Source organism: Mirounga leonina, unplaced genomic scaffold, assembly GCF_011800145.1.
Source record: "Mirounga leonina isolate KUSES-001 unplaced genomic scaffold, KU_Mleo_1.0 Mir_171, whole genome shotgun sequence".
Classification (NCBI taxonomy): Eukaryota; Metazoa; Chordata; class Mammalia; order Carnivora; family Phocidae; genus Mirounga; species Mirounga leonina.
In genome coordinates this window covers 283,481-306,762 of record NW_023270436.1, presented here as the reverse complement: position 1 = coordinate 306,762, position 23,282 = coordinate 283,481, and the positions used below count along the sequence as shown (strand labels likewise).

The following is a 23,282-nucleotide window of genomic DNA, read 5'->3' as shown; positions in this document are numbered from 1 at the left end:
CACCATCATCACCATCATCACCATCACTACCACCACCACCATCATCACCATCACCATCACCACCATCATCACCATCACCACCATCACCATCACAACCACCAACATCATCACCATCACCACCATCACCACCACCACCATCACCACCATCACCATCACCACCAGCACCACCACCATCACCACCATCACCACCACCATCATCACCACCACCACCACCTCCCCCCCGCCCCCCCCCCACACACACAGGGCTGCAGCCCAACTGTGGACTGGCTGTCAGGTGGGGTGGGAGGGTGTTGAGGAACAGGAAGTCATAAAAACCTCCCGACCGCACACCCACCCAGGTCTGTGAAACAGCCCAGAGAATAACTGTCCTGCCCCCAAGCTCCTCCCATGAGTGAGAGCACACAAGTTCTCATCAGAAACAGGGAGCCCAAGTCCCAGCAGAGTTGGCCCTGCACCGTGGACCCCGCAGTCTAACATGATGTGTGCCCTTCCTTCATGGAAGGATCCAGTGCAGCCCAAGGGAAGTCACATGTTCTGTTTTAACCTAGGCCTAAAAAGCTGGCATAGCCCTTAAGAGCCACATCTTTGTTCTTACCTTTTTGGGAGGGAAGGGAGTGATGAGGCAAGGCCCTAAGATGTGGAGGGCAGGCCTCCCTCCTGCACAGGCTGAGCCCAGGGCTTAGACACAAAACCACAGCTTCAACATGCAGCCAAAAGGCTGTCACTTGGGGTTGATGGATCCATGAGATCCTGTGCCTTTTCCCTTTTCACCAAGTACTCAGACCTGGGCCCCAAGCCCACGTCCCATGTGGCTCGTCTGAGAGCAGGGCTACCAGCTGGGCTCTCAGGAGCAGTGGTCAGTCCACCAGCAGCGCCGGTAGCCCGCCACCGTGACAGAAGGGGCAGCACGTCGCAGCCGACACGCAAACCAGTGTGGAGAGGAGAGAAACAGACACGGCTTGTTTATTAGAATGCAGGGAGGAGGAGGCCTCTTCCACAAACAGAGCTCTGCTTCTCAGAGTCTGTATCAAGAGCAAGACAATAGTTGAAAATCCTATTCCTGAGAAGAAGCAAAAGGTTACAATTTTGCAAACAAAAATAACATATGATTTCAACAAAAGGTAAAAAACTTTTTTTTTAACGAACAAAATTTCAAGTATTATTCCAGACGACATGGCAAACCCAACGCAGGACAGGCCTAGTGGGAGCAAAGGGTTCTCGTACTTCCGAGGAAGCGCTGCTCCAGGTGGGCGGGGGCACCACCAGGGCTGACCTGGCCCAGCAGGAAGAAATGAAGATCGTGGGGCAGCTCAGCGGGGCTTGCAGCTGAGCTGACAGAGCGAGAAGCATGCACCAATGCTTTGCTCCACAGCAGGCTTAGGGTGGTGGCACCCCAACTTCTGCCCTCTTAGGACAGGGCCACACACCTGACGCTGGGTGTCTAGGGTTAGCAGTTCTGGACATCTGATTTTTCCTTTTTCTAATAAACAGAAACATATGTTTATTCTTTCAAATACCCTACTATCCCAATTTTAGTCAATTTGTAAATTATAAATTATATTACTTGTGCTACCATTTGTGATAAATCTCACTAGAAGATAAGCACCAAACCTGTTACAAAAAAGCCTAAGCCGCCGTAGCTGTCCCCGCAGCGGGGCGCTCGGGTGTGCCCTGCAGGCTGTAAACTTTTGATCCCTTTCCCTTAAACAACAGACTTTCCTTTTTCTCCCATGGAAGCTTCCTTGAAGAGAGAGGTCTGTTTGAACCATAGTTTTGGGAAAGGTATAAAGAGCAAACCTGAACGTCATCGCCTCAATGGGAAGGGACGGCTGAGAGCGGTTCTTCTGGCCGAAGTGCTCTGGGCGGCCTGAGCTCAGAGGAGGGGTGGGTCGTGCTGCCCCGGCCTCCCAGGCCACTGGGGCGGGGGCGGGGGGTGGGGGCGTCTCGCTAAGAAGGTCTCACTCCACAAGAGAAGTCACACTACAGTGCCAGACGCAGAAACCTCCAGCATCCCCTGGGGGACTGTAAAATGCCCTTAAAATGTCTGTATCCAGTATTTTCTGAAACGTTGTCATTGACCTCCAATACCGCCCAAGCCACCTGGCGCCTCCTAGATGCTTAGTTCTTGAACCTTGTCTGTTCACAGATATGATTGAATTTCCTGCAAGGAGAAAAGAGTAAAAAAAAGTATTCACATAAGCGGATCCTGAAGTCAGCCGCTGAAAGTACGTCATGAGAAGCTGACTTCATGTGGGGTGGCGCACGGAGGCACGTTTTTAGTACCATCAAAGAAATTAATCCCTACGGCAGCCTTCTTTTTCCTTTTTAAATTTCAAAAGTCAGACATCTTTAGGTAATTTCCTTAGAGAAGAGACTCAAAGACTCAAAACCTCCTCAGTGTCCCCATGGCACCAGGGGCCACCCCGCGGGACGGACAGACTCGCCTGCTGGGCGACGGCACCACCACCTCCCTTTGTGAAGAGCAGGGCATCCCCAGAGGAAGACAGGTATGTCTTTGCTATCCTTACCCATGTTTTTATTAAGAAAGATCAGCGAGTTACCAGTAAAATTTCTTTCCCTATAATGAAATGGTCTCTTTCACACTGTCTACGCTCAACTACAAAACAAGGGTTTTATTCCACAGACTCCGTCTTTGAGCCTTTACTTGGGTCCTTGTCACCTGCACCAGGGACACACTCTCAGTGACTCTGATTTGAACCATGAATGACTGGGGATCATAGCAGCCTCAAACAGCATCAGTCCGTGACTGAGTCACATCATCACCTCACCTGCACCTACAAATGACCCCACGTGGCAATGCAGATGTCACTGTGAGCTGGAAATGCCCGGTGAGAGTCACTGAGCCATCACAGACACCTGCTCAAGGCACTGAAGACAGACCCAGAGCACCAGGACTTCTGAGCTGGGGGCTCAGAAGTTCTCAGTGACCACAGCCACCGATTAAGAAAGTGCTAACCCTCTGGTGCATCGGCGGGGAACAGCAGCTGTGTTCTGCAGAACACAGAAACGACAGCACCACTTTATATACCACGGGGCTTCAGACAAACAAAATGACGAAACTAGTATATTTACAAGTAAATAACTAACTAGTTCAAAAACATCCCTAAAAGCCGAGGTATCAACTTGCCAAAACACTTAAAAGAAAAAATCACCTTCCTGTTAGGAAAGCGGGGGTGTGCCTTTCTGCAGGACCACCATCTTGGCGCCCCTTTCCCAGCCCTGAGGACCCGTGCCGACACCCATGCCCCCGCCTGGCAGAGTGTGTCTCACTCACATTGCGTGGTGGGCCTTCACCTGAGTGCGGCAGTTGCGGCCCCAGTAGCAATCAGGACGGGATGTGACAGCCACTAGGAAGAGAAAAAATGATGTATTTGTACTGTACATCACACTCACAAGCTCAGCTACGTGAATTTAAGTAAAGACCCAAGGGGACAAACAGCAGGGAAAGGCATCGCATTTTGTCATGCTTTATAACTAGTGTCCTTGGCCTGCTCAAGATTTCAGGAAAGGAAAAAAGTTTAATTGAAAACCCAGTTAGGAAGTGAGACTACTGCCCAGTTTTGTCCCTGCTGAGAACACGGAGCAAAGGCCCAAACAGAGTACCTATTGTAAGAAGGAACACAGAAGCCCGTCCAGGCAGAACTGAGTTGGGGGCGAGGGGCTTCCTTACCTGGCAACTCGGAGGCAGGAATGCTCTGTCGATACTGGTAGGTCAGCTCTCGGAAGCTCCGCAGGCCACAGCAGTAACATAGCACGGTGTTCCCCGTGACTCTGTGATCTGCAAGGAGCACAGCCTCACGTGGGCATGCCAGTCAGCTCGCGGCCTCCTGTTTCCAGAGCAGCTGCGGCCTTGCAAAGAGTGGGAAACCCAGCACCGCTCCACACGGGAGGCAGAGATAGGGGCCAGACACTCAGAAAACGAGAACGAGACCAACCTACTTCCTCACACCAAAATAATTCCACTTGGATAGAAAAAATTCAAATATCTTAAAATTTTTAAAAAGTACTGAAAAGAATGAATATTATTCTAAGTATGTCACAAAAACCAAACAGCACCCAGGAAAGGACTTGTAAATCTGACTACCTACCTGCTTAACACAAACCCATTGCCCCTTTATATGACAAAGACCATACACCAACCAGACCCCCACATCCAGACAGCTTAATGTGGGCCAAGGTCACAAGCCAGTGAACCACGAAACAAAAAGATCTTGGGGGCGCCTGGGTGGCTCGGTCGTTAAGTGTCTGCCTTCGGCTCAGGTCATGATCCCGGGGTCCTGGGATCGAGCCCCGCATCGGGCTCCCTGCTCGGCGGGAAGCCTGCTTCTCCCTCTCCCATTCCCCCTGCTTGTGTTCCCTCTCTCGCTGTGTCTCTCTCTGTCAAATAAATAAATAAAAATCTTTAAAAAAAAAAAAAAAGATCTTCAATTCTGTTAATGTTCCAACACAGGCAGACAAACGACGATACGTCCAGTTTGCCTGCTCTGTATTTACAAGACTGCAGGGCAGCCGGGCTCAAGAAGATGCTGGCCTTCACACCTGAGGCACGTCCTTGAGCAGGAAAGTCACTGTGGCAAAGTCCCAACTGTGCTGAGCGCTGTCCAACAACCCTACTTATTTAGCCAAATGGAACAATTTCTCAAGCCTAACACACTGCATGCTCACTCAGCAGCTACAGTGCTGACTCAGAGAGTGAAAAGGAGAAAAAATCCCTCAATATCCTCTACTCATGAATCGGCAAAATAAACCATGGTATTGGAACGCTACGTAATAAAAATCAAGGTGTACTGCTGAGCAAACAGGCTACAGAACAGCGCAGGTGGTAGGGCTTCATTTACGAGGATGGTGTGCACATGTGGGCAGGTGCACAGGCCATGCAAGGATCATCACTGCTCAGGTGCTGGGATTCCCAGTGACGTTCACTTATCCTTCGTGCCTCCCTCTGTCACTCACATGTCTTTGTGAGCCATGTCATCCTTAGAGTAGTCCTTAAGAAGCTAACGGAGTTCAGGCTCAGATGATAGGTCTGGGCAGCCCCAGGGCTGCTGCAGAGAAGACCTGAGACACTTGTGAGAATGTGTCCACAAGACAGAAACTGCTTAGAAGGATCCCCAACAACTTCTAAAGATATCATTACCTTTCATGATAATGTATGTCTCAGAAAGAAAAGTCATTTGGGGCTCCTGGGTGGCTGAGTCGGTTGAGGGTCTGACTCTTGGTTTCTGCTCAGGTCTCAAGTCATGATCTCAGGGCTGTGGGATCAAGCCCTGCATTGGGCTCCACGCTCAGTGGGGAGTCTGCTTGGGATTCGTTCCCTTCCTCCCTCTCCCTCCGTCTTTACTCCTCCCTGCACACATACGCCCTCTCTCTCAAATAAATAAGTAAAATCTTTTTGAGAAACAGAGAGAGAGAGAGAGAGAGAGAGAGAGAGAGAGAGCGAGCGCACCAGAGGGGGGAGGGTCAGAGGGAGAAGCAGAACCCCCCGCCGAGCAGGGAGCCCGATGTGGGACTCGATCCTGGGACTCCAGGATCATGACCTGAGCCGAAGGCAGTCGCTCAACCGACTGCGCCACCCAGGCGCCCCATAAATAAGTAAAATCTTAAAGAAAAAAAAAAAAAGGCGTTTGCTGATTTTTTTGCAGCCCCCTCCCTCAGTGACAAAAATCACATTTCACAATGTCCTGGGTGTCCCTGGGAGACAGGGCAAGCCTACACCCCGTCACCAACACACCAAGCGAGAGGCCAATGAGGGCCCTGAGAGTCTGGTAACAAGCAGCCAGCCCCAGGACTTCCATGCTGACAAAGGTAGAGACCCGGTCTCTTCAGCTGGGACCCGCCCTTCCCCATGGCAGAGAAACCCTGGAACTTTAAAGAAAACCGCAAGTGTCGGCACCTTCCTGTCCGCCTCTGTCAGGCTGGGGGGAGGGCGAGGCTGTGCGTGTGGGAAGGCAGCCGCACAGGAGCTGCCCGTGCTCGACCTGGCAGGTTCTACTGCGTTACAGGAGTCAAAGGCACCCCCTCTGCAGAGAGGGAAGCAAGGGCCACGATGCTTACCAGACAGTAAAAACGCTCCCCTCTGCAGAGCCACCAGACTTTCAGTCAACATATTTTTCCACGTCAAACCCCTGGTTGCCAGGTAATTCTGTGACGGGGAAGAAGCGAAATCTTAAGATACTAGCTTGGAAGAAGAAACACTAAAATGACAAGAAGGCAGAAGTTTCATAAAAGGCCCCTGAAGGTGGGTAAAGCCACAGCCCAGGCGAGCTAAACATGGCAGGGATTTGTATCGGGCAGCTGAGGGGGAGTGCTGTGTGCAGTTGTGGGGGTCTGCTTCCAAGACCACAGGACACCTGGGACAGCCCGAGGACCCCGCTGCCCGAGCCTGACATGGTAACACTTAGCTCACCACCTAGTTCACAGGGTTCTTGTCTGAGATGCTCTGTCAGAGCCTCAAAAGGAGGGCTAACTTCAGAACTGTGAACATGTGAGTTACCACACTCTCTCTAAAATCCCGCAAAGACATTCCTAGCACAGGAGTGGTGGGACACCCACCCTTGGCCAGAGCAGCTCTAGCCCATGACCACACGAGGAAGTGTGGAGGGTTTGGATCTACGTTCTGCCCTTCAGACACACAGAGCTGCTTGGCTCCTTCTGTGCGAACCTACACACAAGAAAGCACCACGTAGACATCTAACCAGAATGCAGTGGTGCTGAGGAGTCGGGCCAGCTTCCTAAAACATGGGAAGGAAAATGTCAGAGAGGAGGAAGTCAGAGAGAGGCCCTGGTTCCACCAAAGGGCTGGCCCACTCCCCACCCAGACCCAGAAACTCTCTGCAAGGGACAAACAGGCACTGGAGCCAATCCCTGTGGATTCGTGGCATAATGGGCATGAAGGAAATACCTCCTTTTGGGAACGTGGGGAACACAGAAAAACACCCATGTGGTGCACTCAGTGGCAATACTAGGAAGAGCCATTAGGAGAGCTGAAAACCTTACGGGGGCCTCTCTTGGCCTGAGCCCCACCCACGCCTGTATGGGAAGTCTGTTACCTTGAGGACATCCGACTCGTAGTGGTTGTTGCTCAGAACCCCGTCCAGACACCTGTCGCCCAGGTCTAGCTCTGCCAATGGAAGGAAGCAAAGTCACCCGTCTTACAGACGTTCTACGAAAGCATCATTCACTGACACTAAGATGACCAAATTTCCTTTCTAATAGGGTCTAGAAAGAATAAAAAGTTCCATGACAAAATACAGTTTTAGGGACGCCTGGGTGGCTCAGTTGTTAAGCATCTGCCTTCAGCTCAGGTCATGATCTCAGGGTCCTGGGATCGAGCCCAGCATCGGGCTCCCTGCTCAGTGGGGAGTCTGCTTCTCCCTCTCCCACTCCCCCTGCTTCTCCCTCTCCCCCTGCTTGTGTTCCCTCTCTCGCTGTGTCTCTCTCTGTCAAATAAATAAAATCTTAAAAAAAAAAATACAGTTTTAAAAAGAGAGCAGGCAAATGACTTCCATTCCACTCCTTCCTGAAATGGACGGCCCTCTCAGTCTCCTCGGCACCCGGTCTGGCGCTGTGAAGACTCAACACCGCGGCCAGACCGGGCGGTTTTAGTGGTGGTGTTCCTTGCCCATACGGGAACCCTCCCGGCTGAACTCGGCATCCCCGGGGTTGTTCTGTTATTGCTTGGCTTTGAGCTGGCAGAGCGACACTTGCAAATGTCAGGAAAAAGCAGGGTCGCTAACGGCGGCCTCCCCCAGCTCGGGCCACACGACCCGGCACCACCCTCGAGTGCACCAGAGAACAGGCAAAGGCTGCAGGCAGCCAGCCGAAGCCCCGGCATTACCACAGAACGGGGCCAGACAGCCGAGGCAGCCGGCCCGGGCACAGCCCCAGTACAGGTGGCAGAAAGGCTGCCGGCACACAGCACCTGCGGACACAGCACAACCACAGTCAGGCCACTTCGGCGAAGAACAAACTCAAGCAACCGTCAAATAGTGACACACTCTGTCTTAAAGAGCAATCCCGAGCGGCAAATTAAAGCACGGCATCTCCTTCATTACACTTAGAAGTGACACGTCATGGGGCGCCTGGGTGGCTCAGCGGGCGGGGGTCCAACTCTTGATTTTGGCTCAGGTCATGACTCAGGATCACGGGACTGAGGCCCGCGTCGGGGGGCCCCTGCTCAGCGGGGAGTCTGCCTGAGATTCTCTCTCCGCCCCTCCCCTGCCTCCCCCACCCCCACGTGCACGCACTCTCTTTAAAATAAATAAATAAAAAGGGCGCCTGGGTGGCTCAGTCGTTGAGCGCCTGCCTTCGGCTCAGGTCATGATCCCAGGGTCCTGGGATCGAGCCCCGCATCGGGCTCCCCGCTGAGCAGGAAGCCTGCTTCTCCTCTCCCGCTCCCCCTGCTTGTGTCCCCTCTCTGGCTGTCTCTCTGTCAAATAAAAAATAAAATCTTTAAAATAAATAAATAAAATAAAAATCTTAAAAAAGTGACACATTATAGAAATATCACGGTCCTGACGTGGGGACAAACGTCAGATGCAGACTTCAGAAAGAGAACCACCCATACATGGAAACTTGGTGCATGACAGGGGTGGGTTATCAATTGATGGAAAAAGACGGTTATTCAACATGATTGCACAGTGACAACCGATTCTGCAGACAAGAAAACATGGCCATGTCTTTACTTCACAGCATGCACAGCAGTCAACACCGTTTTGAAACCTGAGCCTAGAAGGATCCACAGGAGAGGCTCCGTGGTGGGGAGGCTGCTCAGGCAGGCAGCGCAGAGGTGCACACCCTTACTCACACTGCTGGGGGGCGATGCGGGGGTCCTGCTCACGTTCTGCTCTCCGGTCTGGCATGGGCTGGAAGCAGCAGGTGCATATGGCATGGCTGCCTTGCAGGGCACACACATAATCCTGGGCTGCAGAACAGACAGCATATTCAGGCGGCACGTACCGGGGCACAGGCAGAAAGAACAGGTTAGACCCACATCTAGGGGACTGGCTGGAAAGCACACAAGGAGACTGATCCACAAGAAAACCCAGGGAGCGGGCACCTGGGTGGCTCAGTTGGTTAAGCGGCTGCCTTCGGCTCAGGTCATGATCCTGGAGTCCCGGGATCGAGTCCCGCATCGGGCTCCCTGCTCCGCGGGGGGTTTGCTTCCCCCCCCCCCCCCCCCCCCCCCCCTCGTGCTCTCTGTCTCTCATTCTCTCTCTCTCAAATAAATAAATAAAATCTTTAAAAAAAAAAAAAAAAAAGAAAACCCAGGGAGAACTCAGACCTGTTTTCTTAAGTGGCCAAATGATAGCCTACCACCTAAAAGAAGCATTTTAAAATAAAATGAAAAATAAGCAAAGCAACTTTTCGGATCAGCGGTTGTACCAAGATTTCAAAGATCACTTGAAGGTTTTCTAACCTTTCCTTAGGCCATAAAGCACATGCCATAAAACAATAAAGCAAGTTCTATATTAATCTCTGTGTCTTCCAAATAAACAAGTGACAGGCCCAGTGGGCATGACTGGCTGACCCCACCCCAGGAGCTGTGTCCACATAGCCTAGCCCCCGGACGCTCCATGGCCACACAGGAAGCTCCGTCTGCGCACACACACTTACTACAGGCCCCGTCCCACTGGGGACTTCCATCTGCAGTCTGAAAACGATGGAGCCCACCTGAGGAATGGCAGAGTTGGGACGTGACCAGGTGCTGCCCATCCCTGTCCACAGGGCCTACGGGAACCGACGGAGACAGCCACAGCATGGCGTCATGGCAGATGGCTATAACATAGCTCTGGGTCACAATCCTGGCTCAGTGGCCTCATGACAGGCTCTAAGAAACTAGGCCTTGCGGGGCCATTAACTACAGAATGGCCAGGGCCAAAAACGTAGATTCCACCTGTCCTCTTTCCCTTTCTTGACGGCATCTGGCCCAAATGTCAGGCTTAGGACTGAACCCCCAGGACTGCCCAGGATCAGAGGTCCACGAGAGAACAAGTTAACTCTCTGGTTTCCTAGCCCAAAACAGACTAGGAGAAGCAACAGGTTATGAGAGGTGGCAGACCACGGAGGCAGGGACAAGAGTCGGGTAGGAATGGGAGAGGAGTCCACAGGAATGACAGCTGCATCCTGGGTGGTCACAGTAGGACGACAGCACGGAAGGTGGCGTCTCACCTGTCGTGACACTGGTGGATGTGGACGGTGCCTCCCCAGGAGCCGGTGCTGACCCTGGCTCGCTGCCAGGCCCTGGGCAGGGGAGGGACTGCCCCGCCTGCCTCCGGTACTCGGGGCACTGTCTGCATACTATGTACGGCTGGCTGCAAGGAAAGCACACGAACCACACGAACACCTGGAGTGCGGAGAAGCAGGGTGACCCCTGCTCACAAGCATGTGGGTGGTGGTGGCCATGCCCCTAGCCCTGATGACGAGACCAGATCCAGATCCCAAGCCTGGAGGCGTCTTCTCTGCTCACTGTCGCCCACTTCACACCTCAGCTCTGCACCAGCTGCCGCCGCCCAGTCAGTGCTCACCCCAGAAGAGCAGCAGTTAGAGGGCTCTGTTCCTCACCACCCTCATCCCCCTTGGCGGTTCCTAGCATACGGGGACACGTCCTGCCCACCCCTTGCTTTGGCACAGCATCCCCCAGAGCCTGGCCGCTCAGTCCCCACACGGGGCAGGACGCACTCTCACAGGTTCGATGCTGGGCGAGCTGTGAACTACGTCCAGGGGCAGGCCCACCTTGCCCAGCACGCTCAGGACTGGCACCCTGGGCACCGAAGAAACTGCATTCAAATCAGAGCACGTCTTGTGCCACAGTTGAGTGCTGCTGTCCTCTAGGGGCTTCCGACCCAGCAGCAGAAGCCCCGCCCCACCTAGCTTTATGCACGTCAGCTGAGCTTTCTAAAAACACAAATGGTAAAAAGAATCTACAGGAAAAAGAGACAAAGACTCTTCCCTCATCTCAGTCAGAGGACGCCTTCCTGAGCCTGCCTCCAACAGCAGGAGCCGGTGAGGGACGGGGTAAGACCTAACGAGAAAACCCCAGTGAGAAAATACTCAACTTCATTTAGGAACGAGACGGCCTTCATCCCGGGCGACACCGAGTGCAGGCCGGGTTTCCTGACACCCTTCCACAAACCCTTCTGACGGACACTGGATGACATGGGTGCCAGGTCCAGCCAGGCGCCCCGCCGCAGGCTCTCTGACCTGACCTGACCACTCTGCCGTCACTTACCTCCATCAGTTAATGGACACGTGCACAAAACTGCAACTGCAGTTACGGTAACTCAAACTGTAACTAAAACTGCAGCACAGCTTCTCAAGTCAGAATACGAGAAACTCTATAAAACCATATGTACAGTATAATCCCATCTTTATAAGAATATTTATTTCTAAACATATCGTGTTTTACTTACTTAACAAAAGAAGTATGTGTGGCTACATATATGAGTGGCCAGAAGGATACACAATAAAATGTTCACGCTAAAGTGATTTTTGTTTTCTTCTTTTGGCTTGGCCATCATTTGCTAAATTTTACAAAAAGGAACAAAAGATAGTGCATTTGGGAGGTTTGATTTTTGTCTTTCTAAATGTGATGGCCTCCACCCGAAACTCAGCCGGTGCACTTCTGAGTCAGGAAACAGCGGCACCGTAGAGTAGCCAATGTAAGGTCTCGAAGGACTGCGTCCTCAGCCAGGTGGCCGCAGCTTCCCCACAGTACTGTCCTGACAAACGATGACAATGCAACTCACAGGGTGGGACTCGATGCTCACCAGATGCGCTACAGCCTAAGTGCGCGTGTGTGGGACAAAGAACATGTTAAATCATGACGCCGTCGTGGCTGGTGCATCAAGGCACCTGACGAGGTGTCAGCAAATACCAGGGTGTGGGGCGTGGTGGTCTTTACTTTAGAACAGACGCCAGTCCAGCCATTCATTAGCCAGAATACCTTAAACTCAAAGGGTGCTGTGTGCCAGTTACATCTCAATAAAGCTGGAAATAAATACAGATAAATAACAGCAAAAAATAAATGTTCCATGTATACCTGAAAAGGGAGGGGGGTACTGGAGGAGGCAGGGTGGCAAATACCCACCCCAGTCAACTGAGTGAGCGGCTGTCCTTGGCCGGCGCCCACCCCATCCTTGCCACACTCAAGGCAGGCAACATCACTAGCTGACGGGACCCGTGAGAAGCGAGGCCAGACCACGCAGGAGCTGGACTGCTCAGTGCAGAACCTGGACTCGGACTCCGTGCTGCCTACCCAGCTCCCTGCCCTACTCAGAGCCAGGCAGAGGCTCACCTAACGTCCGAGGATTCGCTGTCCACATCTGACAGCTCCAGCAGGTCCTCTGAACTGCCCTCCTCGTCAGAGAAAGACCTCCTGACTTTGGGCTGCAGCATGTCTTGAGTGATCTTATTCCTGGCAGCCATGCTCCGCACATCTTCCTCGCTGCGACTCTTGTCTGGAAGGCAAAAGACATGGCTCTCCTGGCTGGGGGGGCCCCAGGAGAGACACCCGCAGTCTCCAGGCCTGGGCAGGCTCTCCACTTGCCTGGGTGCTGGAGAAGGTAGGCCTCCACCAGGTTGTTCAGGATGTGGTTTTTACAGATCCTCTCGACTGGACAGCGGCAGGTGGGGCACAAGGTGGAGCGCTCCATCCAGCCTGAGTAGCAGGCTGCACAGAAGGTGTGCATGCAGGGCTGCAGGCTGAGGGCACAAGGACAGGTCTTCAGACGCCCCCGCAGAGCACTCGCTGGTGGAGCATCTGTCTGCCAAGCCGCAGCAGCCCCCCAGACGCCAGGGTACATGGGGCATGGCCTGCCTGGAGCATGAGAAGCAGGGACCCCAGTTCATGCTGCCTCTTTCCCCATAGGAGGACGTGGCCTCGCTCAGGCTGAGGGTTGGTCACAAAACAGAAAAGTGAGCAAGTTACCCACCCCCCAGCCGAGCTCACTCGACTCAGCAGAGCCTAGAACCATGCCTCTCGGGGCGCAACACCACCTGCATATGGGGCCCACTGCTGGCGGCATCTGCATCCTCAGCTAAGAGACTGGGAATGCCACCTGCCTTCCACAACCCGTGTGAGCACAGCGTCCAACCCCAACCACCTTGACGTGGTCCTCGTTAATTAAAAGAAACCGAAGCGACAGTCTGTGCCTTGGAAGGGACAGTAGAGCAGGCTGTGGCTCCAGGCGTATGAGGAACAGGGGCCCTGAGTGCGGAAAAGGCCTGCATCCGAGTGGAAATTCAGATGGCTTTCACCCTGAAGTTCCCACAGAGAAGCAAGGAGGGGGCTCTCCCTAAGCTATTCCTGGGACCCTCACTCCGGGGCACCCCCTCTGTGCTAACCACGACATTCCCTTAAAGCTCGGCACACTTCTCCCGTTCTGCGTCTGCAGAGCACCAGACCACCGGCGCTACCTGGGACCTGTGTCGACTGAGGGCGTTGCCGCAGCAGCCTTGTGGGCTCTTCTACAGCCCTGGTCACAGGCGCCGGGGTTTGGGCGGGTTGGCCACCCAAGAAAATGACAACAGTGGCCCCCACAGCGTCGAAGCCGACATGACCCGGGGGCTGGCTTCCCCGGGCCACCCCTCCCCGGCTGTGATGCTCCTCCAGGTCTCCCTGTGGCGTGTAGCGTACCTCACACAGTCATGCAGCAGGTCCTGGCAGATGATGCACGTGAGCGTCTCCTCCATCTTGTCTGGCTTCACGGCCTCGGACCTGACATTCCCAAGGGTGCTGTGGGTGTCTCCACACTGGTCTGCAACCAACAACTGCAGGGTCAGGTCAGGCTCCCCATCTGTGAGAGAAAGGGATGCGTTCTGACCACCACAACCCAGGGAGGAAGAAGCAGACACTGGGTCTTCTTGTTTTACGAACACCTTAATCTATGGGCAGAAGACACAGCTCTCACCAGTGTTTGTATTTTAAAGAGCGTTTTTAAGAAGGCCTAAAAGAAGTTTCATATTCCAATACACTTAAGTTTTGTTTTAGAAGAACAGTTAATGACAAAAAGAGGCATTCGGGATACATGCTTAAAGATAAAGGCCATTTGTCGCACAATATTTGTGTGTAATGTCATTTTTGTTTAAACAAACAATGTGATTTGTGTATACACTGGAAAGTACACTCTCTGATGTTACCAGGAGCTGTGAATCTTTTTTTCTTTCCTTCTGCTGGTGTTCTATAGTGTTCATGTGTTGCTAACCACAGATTAATTTTTATTTTTAATTAAACAAGTATTTGCACACAATTTACGAAGTCAAACACTTAAAAGAAAACAAGAGCAGTAGCCCTCTGCCATGGCCTAACTTCCTCCGAGTTAATGACTTTCGTGTTTTTAGCTACTTCTGCTGGTATGGACCTCCATGTTTCTGAACTGTAATGCTGTGTTTGGGTTCATCGATTCTAGACACCATCTCCTGACATCTATTAAGGTAGAGAAGGATTCTGCCCCCTGAACCCTACTCGCAGTACTATTATAACACGACTGTTGGTTCAGTATATCGTATTTACCTTATGCTTAGGTAAATATTCACTGCTGAGCCAAACAATATACTATTAATTAAGGAAACTTAAGTTTTCAGGGCACCTGAGTGGCTCAGTCAGTTAAGCGTCTACCTTCGGCTCAGGTCATGATCCCAGGGTCCTGGGATCGAGCCCCGCATCGGGCTTCTTGCTCTGCAGGGAGCCCGCTTCTCCCTCTCTTCCCCACTTGTACTCTCTCACTGTCTCTCCTTCTCTCTCTCAAATAAAATCTTTAAAAAAAAAAAACAAAACTTAAGTTTTCTTCCTTATACAATTTTTCATTTTTGCTGGAATAAAAAATGGCCTTATTTTTATTTATTTTTTTAAATATTTTATTTATTTGAGAGAGAGAGAGAAAGAGAGGGAGAGACAAGGGGGTGGGGAGGAGCAGAGGGAGGAGGAGGAGGCGGCTCCCTGTGGAGCAGGGAGCCCGATGCGGGACTCGATCCCAGGACCCCGGGATCACGACCTGAGCTGAAGGCAGACGCTTAACGACTGAGCCACCCAGGCGCCCCCAAAATGGCCTCATTTTTATACTTACTTTATGTACTGTTGCTGAGCTTTCCCACACCCTCCCCAAGCCAGTCAATTCAATTTTCCATGCAACACACCCAGTACTCTAGTCCCCTTCCCCAAGGCCCTCCCTTCCAGAGCCTCCTGGTCTCACTGCCACAGGGCAGCCACTGTCCCACCACATTCCCAAATACTTTTTACAGTCTTTTTAAGTGCAGATTTTTCTCTAAAGACTCTGACCTCCTTTCATTCTCTTCCTCATGGGCTCCAAATCCTCCTGATCCCGGGATTCTGACATAGAAAAGGATGCTCCCTCTCTGTCTGGGAGAGCTGAGGGAAAGGTAGGGATTTCATCACCTGCCACACATGGACCACACTCTTTCGGGGAAATGCCTGCATCTCTGGAGCCTGTGAGAAGGACAAACAAGAGAGGTTCTGATTCATCTGCCCTAGAAGGAGAGAGCACGACAGGTAAAGCATCACAGATTCAAGTCAGGTCTAGGTAATCCAAAACGTCATATTCTCAATAACATATACTCACTAGAAATACTCAACTGCATTTTTTTTTTAAGAGCTTATTTATTTATTTGATAGAGAGAGTGAGAGAGCACAAGCAGGGGGAACAGTAGAGGGAGAGGGAGAAGCAGGCTCCCTGCCAAGCAGGGAGCCCGACACAGGGCTCGATCCCAGGACCCCAAGATCATGACCTGAGCCAAAGGCAGACGCTTAACGACTGAGCCACCCAGGCGCCCCTCAACTACATTTCTTAAATGCATTTGTGCCCACTGCTGTGCCGGGTAGAGCTGGATTAAGTGGCACATTAACGGGGAAAGAAACGCAGACATGTCTGTGACTGGGATCAGCCCTGGAACGTTTAGTCTAACACAGGGCCGATCCACATGCTAAGTAATGCCAAACACTCACCATGTTGTAACTAATGTTAGCACAGAGGTACACACACCAGCCTCTACGAAGAGGGAAACAGGCTTCAGACGACAAGGACACGAAGGCCAAACAGATGAGAGGGACGGTGAGGTGATAAAGGAAAGGAGCAGGAGTAACTCATAGGGAAAGTACTGATCTGCATAAGCAAGATTTAAATGAGCCCCGGAGAAAGGTAAGGAGACTTTCCAATAACCTTTATCTGAATAAAGACCTAGTTTATGATACTACAGTACAATACATATGTGGTCTATAATATTCAAGTGGTAAGTGGTGTTATTTTGAAAAAGAAAGAAACTGCTCTATGGCCGCCAAAGAAAAAAGGTTAGAATTGTTTGGGGAGCAAAAGGGGAGCGTGTACACCAAGGGAAGAAAAGAGGCGCTGGCTCCTGGCTCTGGTTCTCACTCCCACCATGGGAGGGCCTCCTATGCTCAGTGGAGCTTCTCACTCCAGAATGAAGATCATGATGATGGTACCTCTCCAATAGATCCAGGGTGAGGATTAACTTAAAACTTAATCAAAACACCTGGCACCCAACCTCACACTTAGCAGGCTGGTTATTTTATTAGTATGTATACACTTAGAGAGATACACAGAAACATTTCCCCAACTTTACACAATTGGAGCTAAGCTTTCCATCTTATCAATTTGCTTAAAGCAAAATATTTTATGATTTTTTTAATTACACAATATACAAATGCATTGCCCTTTTATGGTAATATTAACAATTAGTATGTGTATACACACACACACACATCACATTTTCTTTATCCATTCACCCATCACTGGACACTTAGGTTGTTTCCATGTGTTGGCCTTTGTGAATAATGCTGCAGAAATATGGGGGTGCAGATATCTCTTTGAGATAGTGATTTTTACCTCCTCTGGATATATACCCAGAAGTGGGGTTGCTGGGTCAAATGGCAGTTCTCTTTTTAACTGTCTGAGGAAACTGCATACTGTTTCCCAGACCGGCTGCATCAGTTTGCATTCCCAGCAACAGTGTAGGACGGTTCCCCTTTCTCCACATCCTCACTCGTTATCCTTTGTCTTTTTGATGCTGGCCATTCTAATAGGTGTGAGGTGGTATCTCATTGTGGTTTCTTTAATGAAATTAGAACATTATCGAAAAATCTATCAAAACCTAAGCACACATACTATACACTGTACTATGTAGAAAAAATTTCTATTGGTAAAGTAGGTTTGCTTTATAGGCCAGAGCTGTTTTATGCTTCGATTCTTAAAAACTATTACAATAACCACAAGACGCACAGCTTGGGACTAGAGACAAAGCCTGTTTCTATACAGGCATACAGCTGGGAGATTAGCACTCAGTGCAGAATACCCACAGCTTTCCATCTTGTCTGTGCTCCTACTTGACATGCTCTGGGGCCGCACTCGGGGTCACTGAGGGTCACTTGGACTCCTCTTGGGGCTGCCGTCACAGGGCGAGCCCTCGGATGGGTGGAGCCAGCAGCAGGGCAGCACCTGCCCCAACTGTGCAGTGCAGGCCTCTGTGGCTTAAGGAACCCAGGCAGTTACTATAAAGGGCACATGAGCCTACAGAACCTGAAGAACGTCAACCACCTGGCTGGCATGTTCTCACCTAGGTAGTATGATCGCCTTTTCTTTTAGTCAGGAGTTTGAAGTAATGATGCTAAAATAGAGTAAGTCAAAGGCCTCTGAGAAACTGGGACTACAGTCAGGAGTACCAGGAGACAGGCTGGAGGGCCTCTTTTGGTCACTGGCTTGGTCTATGCTGCTGGTCTTCTCTTGGAGGTGGTGGGCGAGACTCAGACACAGTGCTCACTGTCCGCAGCCTTGTTTTAACTAAACATGCCTAATAAGTACCTACGAAGCCCTTTCATGGATGCCCTGAAAAGTCACAATAACACATCAGAACGTTACTGTTCAGATGGGGTGCCACAGACCTGGGAAAAGAGAGAGGGGTGTTGTGTGGAGCATGCTGCTGCTGAGGAGTTAGGCTGAGCAAAGGAGGCTCTGGGTAAGGAAGGTGGTAGGTGCTACAAAGCCTTAATGAGGACAGCAAGTAGGAGAGATGGGGCTGCCTATGTTAAAGAGAGCAACAGTATTAGCAAGTAAAAACCAAGTTCTCAAAATGGAAATAGGTTCGGGGCGCCTGGGTGGCTCAGTTGGTTAAGCGACTGCCTTCGGCTCAGGTCATGATCCTGGAGTCCCGGGATCGAGTCCCGCATCGGGCTCCCTGCTCAGCGGGGGGTCTGCTTCTCCCTCTGACCCTCCTCCCTCTCATGCTCTCTGTCTCTCATTCTCTCTCTCGCAAATAAATACAATCTTAAAAAAAAAAAAAAAAATGGAAATAGGTTCAAACAGTGTGGGAGAAAGAAGGCTTCCGGTCTCAGGGAAGCATACTGAGTCCCTGCAGTAAGTTCACTGCCTCTCCTTCCCCAAATCCGACTAAAACAGGTACAGAAATAAGGACTACCTGGTGGCGGTACAGCCAGGTCGGCCAGGGAGCTGGAGGAGTCTCCTGGGAACAATTCCTCTGCTGCTGCTGAGCCCACAATAGAGCTCTTTTTACAAAGGCTTTGCTGGTCCCTGCCTCTGAATGTGGCTGTGACAGCTAGAGCTCGGGCAGCCTTCTTGCAACCACAAGATTAAAAGAAGACAAAGAGGCATATGCCAGGGACAGAAAGTGCCTGGTGACATCTTGAGCTGGTGAGCCAGTGCTGGGCTGTGAGTCTTCAGACTCTGTCCTGGGAGCCATGTTTTCCATTATTCACAGCCAAACACACCCTCACTGAGATTTAAGAGGGTCTCCGTGCACTACAACGTTAAGAATGAGAGAGGGTGGGGGACCTGGGTGGCTCAGTCGGTTAAGCATCTGCTTTCGGCTCAAATCACGATCTCGGGGTCCTGGGATTGAGCCTCAGCGGGGAGCCTGCTTCTCCCTCTGCCTCTGCCCCTCCCCCCTCCCCGGCTTATACTTGCTTGCTCTCTTTCAAATAAATGAAATCTTAAAAAAACAAGAACAAGAGATGAAGCATTCTAGGGATAAATTAGAGTTCCCAAAACTAAGTGAAAAAGGCTTACTTCACTGAAGAACATCAAAGAGCTTAATAAACAGGATAAAACACCATTATCCTGGGTATTGTAAAAATGTCAATTCTCCCCAATCAAAATCTCAAAAAGACTTTTTTTTTTTTACTTTAAAAGATAATCCTAAAGAGAAACTGGAAGAAAAATACAGAAGAATAGCTAAGAAAGTGAACTAAAACATTAACATATTTAGGGGCTCCTGGGTGGCTCAGTCAGTGAAGTGTCTGCCTTCGGCTCAGGTCATGATCCTGGGGTCCTGGGATCAAGCCCCACATCGGGCTCCCTGCTCAGCGGGGAGTCTGCTTCTCCCTCTCCTGCTCCCCCTGCTTGTGCTTGTTCTCTCTCTCTGTGTCAAATAAATAAAATCTTAAAAAAAAAAATTAACATATATAGTATGATCCAATTCACTAAATATATATACATTCCATACCCTAACCATACCTACAAATAAACGCTCAGGTCACATGGCACCTAGAGATTCTGAATCTTCTCTAGTGACCAGGGCGGAAGGTAAAGAGTTGATGCCATAAGGACCAGTACACGTAAAACTGGTTTTAAATTAGATGTTACTCCAGGGGCGCCTGGGTGGCTCAGTCGGTGAAGCGTCTGCCTTCAGCTCAGGTCACGATCCTGGAGTCCTGGGACTGAGGCCTGAGTGGGGCTCCCTGCTCAGCAGGAAGTCTGCTTCTCCCTCTGCCTCTGCCCCTGGCTTGTGTGTATGTGTGCGCATGCTCTCTCACTCTCTCTCAAATAAATAAATAAAATCTTTAAAAAAAAAATAAGTAAATAAATTCTATGTCACTCTGGGTGAGCCTTGAAAACATTATGCTCAGGGAAAGCAGCAGACACAAAAGGCCACAGAATACATGATTCCACTTGTATGAAATGGCCAGAAGAGGCAAATCCATAGAGACAGAAAGCAGATTAGTGGTTGCTGGGGAAGGGGCAGTGACTGCTGATGGGTATGGGGTCTCCTTTTGGAGTGATGAAAATGTTCTGGATTCATATAGTGGTGTGAATGCACAACACTATGACTATGGTAAAAACCACTGAAGTGTATACTTCAACTGGGTGATTGTTATGGTATGTGAATTATATCCCAATAGAACTACAAGAAATACCATGGTACTCTGGTCTCCGACTTTCAGCATTTCTATTGTAGATGGAACAAGACAGCATCTACCACTACAGCAATCTTGCTACTGAGAGCCTGATGCCTGATGACACTTCTGACTTCCTCAGTGGCAACACAGGTCAGAATTAGTGACCAGAAGGCAGAGACTCCCGTCTCACCAGAGCTGGAGGGAGGTGCTTGCCCTGCAGAGGTGGGCTCCATGCAAGAGGTAGAAGCCGTGGGGAAGAGGTCCGATGTCGACGTCGATGGCTGTGGTTCCTCAAAGCATGCCTGAGTGGTGGGCGATGACAGCAGGACCTGGGGGTCGTCACCTCGCCCTGCACCTGAGGTATCTTTGGTCACGTGGAACACATTCTCTTTATTAGCTTCTGCAAGCACAAAAGGAGCAGAAAGTGGAGCACCACGACTTCAGGCAAGACATTCCAGCAGATGAAGAAGCTTTCCTAGTAAGAATCAATAGCCCTTGGGGCGCCTGGGTGGCTCAGTCGGTAAGTGTCTGCCTTCGGCTCAGGTCATGATCCTGGGGTCCTGGGATCGAGCCCCACATCGGGCTCCCTGCTCAGCGGGGAGTCTGCTTCTCCCTCTCCCTCTGCTGCTCTCCCTGCCTGTGCTCTTTCTCTCTCTCTCTCAGATAAATAAAATCTTAAAAAAAAAAAAGAATCAATAGCTCTTACTACGCACCTACTTGGTTATGGTTTCACTTACCAAAGGAGTCTTGTGTGATGCCTTGCTTCTCATTTAAAGATTCATAGAGGTATGCCACATCTAAAAGGAAATTAACCAAATCAGAACAGAGTGCCCACACACCAGCAGGAACTCACTTCCCTCTTCTGTTCCTTTCTGTCACTTCAGTCCCTTTGTCCTTGTTGACTACGTTGACTTACCAGCTAGTAACAACATTAACCAGTTTAAGGGATTTCAAAACAAGGGACCCAAAATATCTTAACCAACTTTAAAATAAATAAGCCTCAGGGAAAAATGTCTGGAGCCAGGAGGCAGACTGGGGAAGGCAAAACGATGAGGAGGTGATGAATCTGTGCTTTGCCTGTCATTTCAAACTACCAGAAGGAGCAGAGAGAAGACCCTGCCACGTGGTCAGTGCTGGCTTTGACTACGCTGAAGACAGCCTGAGAATATTTGCCTCCTTCTTCCAGTTCGGGGGTAACCTTCGAAAGACTCCCTCAACTCCCCTTGTCCTGTATCATTCTTCTTCCCCAAACACAGATACTCAGATCTGGAAAAGCCAAATGGGATCCAGTCAGACGTCTGTTGTCTCCTATAAGGTCTCCAACAGCAGAGCGACCCCTGGCTTCCAGCCCCTATTCTAGGTCTTAGTCCCCACAACTCAGGTTTCTTCTGCTGTCACCTAGGCCATCTCAGTTCACTTCTCCTGGCCCTTTTGAGATGCACAGCTCGTGACCATGGTGGGATTTCTAAGAACGGCTGGGACTCAGACTGCAAGGTCAACACTCCCATTCTTCAACAGACATGACTCACACCAAGAATCTACATCAACAACAAAGAAAATGTAGCTAACACTAACATTCCTAAGGGAAATAGCTGCTTCAGCAGACTTCCTTTCAACGACACTTCCTAGCCGTGGCAGGACCTCCCCACCACGAGCCACCCGTCTGTCCACTCTCTCTCTTACTGTGTTCTGGCTCATTCTTCCTGTACACCAAGTAGATGACATCCCCCGTCTGCAAAGGGCAAGTCTGCTTCTTAACAACCTTCAGCTTGTTAATTACTGTTCCGTTGGTGCTGTAGAGACAACAAAATTGCAATTTATCTTACTTAAAATAACTTGGGAGTTAAATTTATTTTTCTACCACCACTACGAAAACAATTCAATATTACTGCTTTGAAAATGATAAAACGCTCATAAGAACAATGTAAATATTTAAGGAGCCAAATACGCAAGTGCCACACTGTAATTCTCCTGAGAAAAAGCTTGCCTGTTGCCCCCTCAAACCAGCAACCAATCTCATCAACATGTCTGCTTTTCCCCACGCCACGTTCTCCTCCATCTGCCTCCTGGTGGACCCCTGGACTTCTACCAGCAGCTCTGATTTCCAGCTTCTCTCCCGCTTCTGCACTCCGCTCTGTCCACAGATCTACCCCTCCCTCCAGGAGTTTCAACCAGGTCAGCTCATTCCTCAAATCAGCACTGACACCTCTTAAGTAACAGGTTCCAAGTAGCGGCTCAGTCGGTTAAGCATCCGACTCTTTTATCTCGGCTCAGGTCTTGATCATGAGTTCAAGCCCCACCACTGGGCTCCACACTGGGAGTGGAGCCTACTTAAAAAAAAAAAAAAGAGAGAGAGAGAGAGAGAGGTTCCGAGCAAAAGCAAATAAATGCCAGGCTATGGACTGGAAGATGGCGTGGTCCCTCAGTTGGGAGGCCACTCCAATCGATCAGGGAGCACAGGTGGAAGAGAGACAGACTGCTGAGGGGACAGACAGGAGCCTAAGTCAGATGGGACAGGATGGAACAGCACTTCCTGAGGAAGGACTCCTGGGTAGAAATCTGACAGAAAATCATGAGTGGACGAAGCGCACACCGCAGGCATGGGGAACAGAGTACAAGACGAGAACAAAACTCAGCAAGCAAGCAAACCGACCCAATTGCAGGCATTCAAACCACCCAAGCTTAACTCTATGGCTTCACTGCTAAGGCCTCCAGTGGTGAAAAGGCCTTATTTTTACATCTGAGCAGATGCCCGCTACTTAAGTGTCGGTAAAGGGCCCGAAAGTAAATAATTCAGGCTGTATGATCACACAGTCTCCGTCCCAACTACTCAGCTCTGCCACTGTGAAAGGAAAGCAGCCACAGACAGGCCCCAATCAAGGGGCTGTGGCTGTGTCCCAGCGAGACTTCACTTACAAAAGCTGGTGGTGCTCCCCAATACACCCAGGGTCTCTGCCGCCAGGATTCTCCTCACAATCCATTCTCATGCTCTTTCTAACCAAAAAAGTCTGATTTTACTCTTCTGCTTAAACCCCCCTGATTACTTCTCACTGTTCTCAGGTTGAAGTCCACACTCCCTAGCGCGGACACCGGGGCCTTC

General features: G+C 50.6%; 1 protein-coding gene across 5 annotated transcripts in view; it reads right to left on the bottom strand.

Moving 5' to 3' along the window:
* Window positions 1–934: 934 nt before the first annotated feature.
* Window positions 935–23,282, bottom strand: part of CHFR (checkpoint with forkhead and ring finger domains) — a 29,201-nt gene continuing 6,853 nt past the window's right edge. For 2 of the 5 annotated variants that reach the window (XM_035016770.1, XM_035016771.1), the window contains 15 exons: window positions 21,866–21,975; window positions 20,920–20,979; window positions 20,373–20,582; window positions 15,299–15,466; window positions 13,658–13,817; window positions 12,569–12,723; window positions 12,317–12,479; window positions 10,192–10,334; window positions 8,828–8,944; window positions 7,859–7,942; window positions 7,071–7,141; window positions 6,076–6,163; window positions 3,692–3,799; window positions 3,296–3,368; window positions 935–2,161 (listed from right to left, as the gene is read on the bottom strand). In XM_035016770.1, the coding sequence (XP_034872661.1) occupies window positions 2,119–2,161; window positions 3,296–3,368; window positions 3,692–3,799; window positions 6,076–6,163; window positions 7,071–7,141; window positions 7,859–7,942; window positions 8,828–8,944; window positions 10,192–10,334; window positions 12,317–12,479; window positions 12,569–12,723; window positions 13,658–13,817; window positions 15,299–15,466; window positions 20,373–20,582; window positions 20,920–20,979; window positions 21,866–21,975 (1,753 nt within the window). In that variant the 3' untranslated portion in view covers window positions 935–2,118. Of the gene's footprint in view, window positions 2,162–3,295; window positions 3,369–3,691; window positions 3,871–6,075; window positions 6,164–7,070; window positions 7,142–7,858; window positions 7,943–8,827; window positions 8,945–10,191; window positions 10,335–12,316; window positions 12,480–12,568; window positions 12,724–13,657; window positions 13,818–15,298; window positions 15,467–20,372; window positions 20,583–20,919; window positions 20,980–21,865; window positions 21,976–23,282 lie in introns of all 5 variants that reach the window. The other 3 variants (XR_004681374.1, XM_035016772.1, XM_035016773.1) reach the window with 3 other exon arrangements.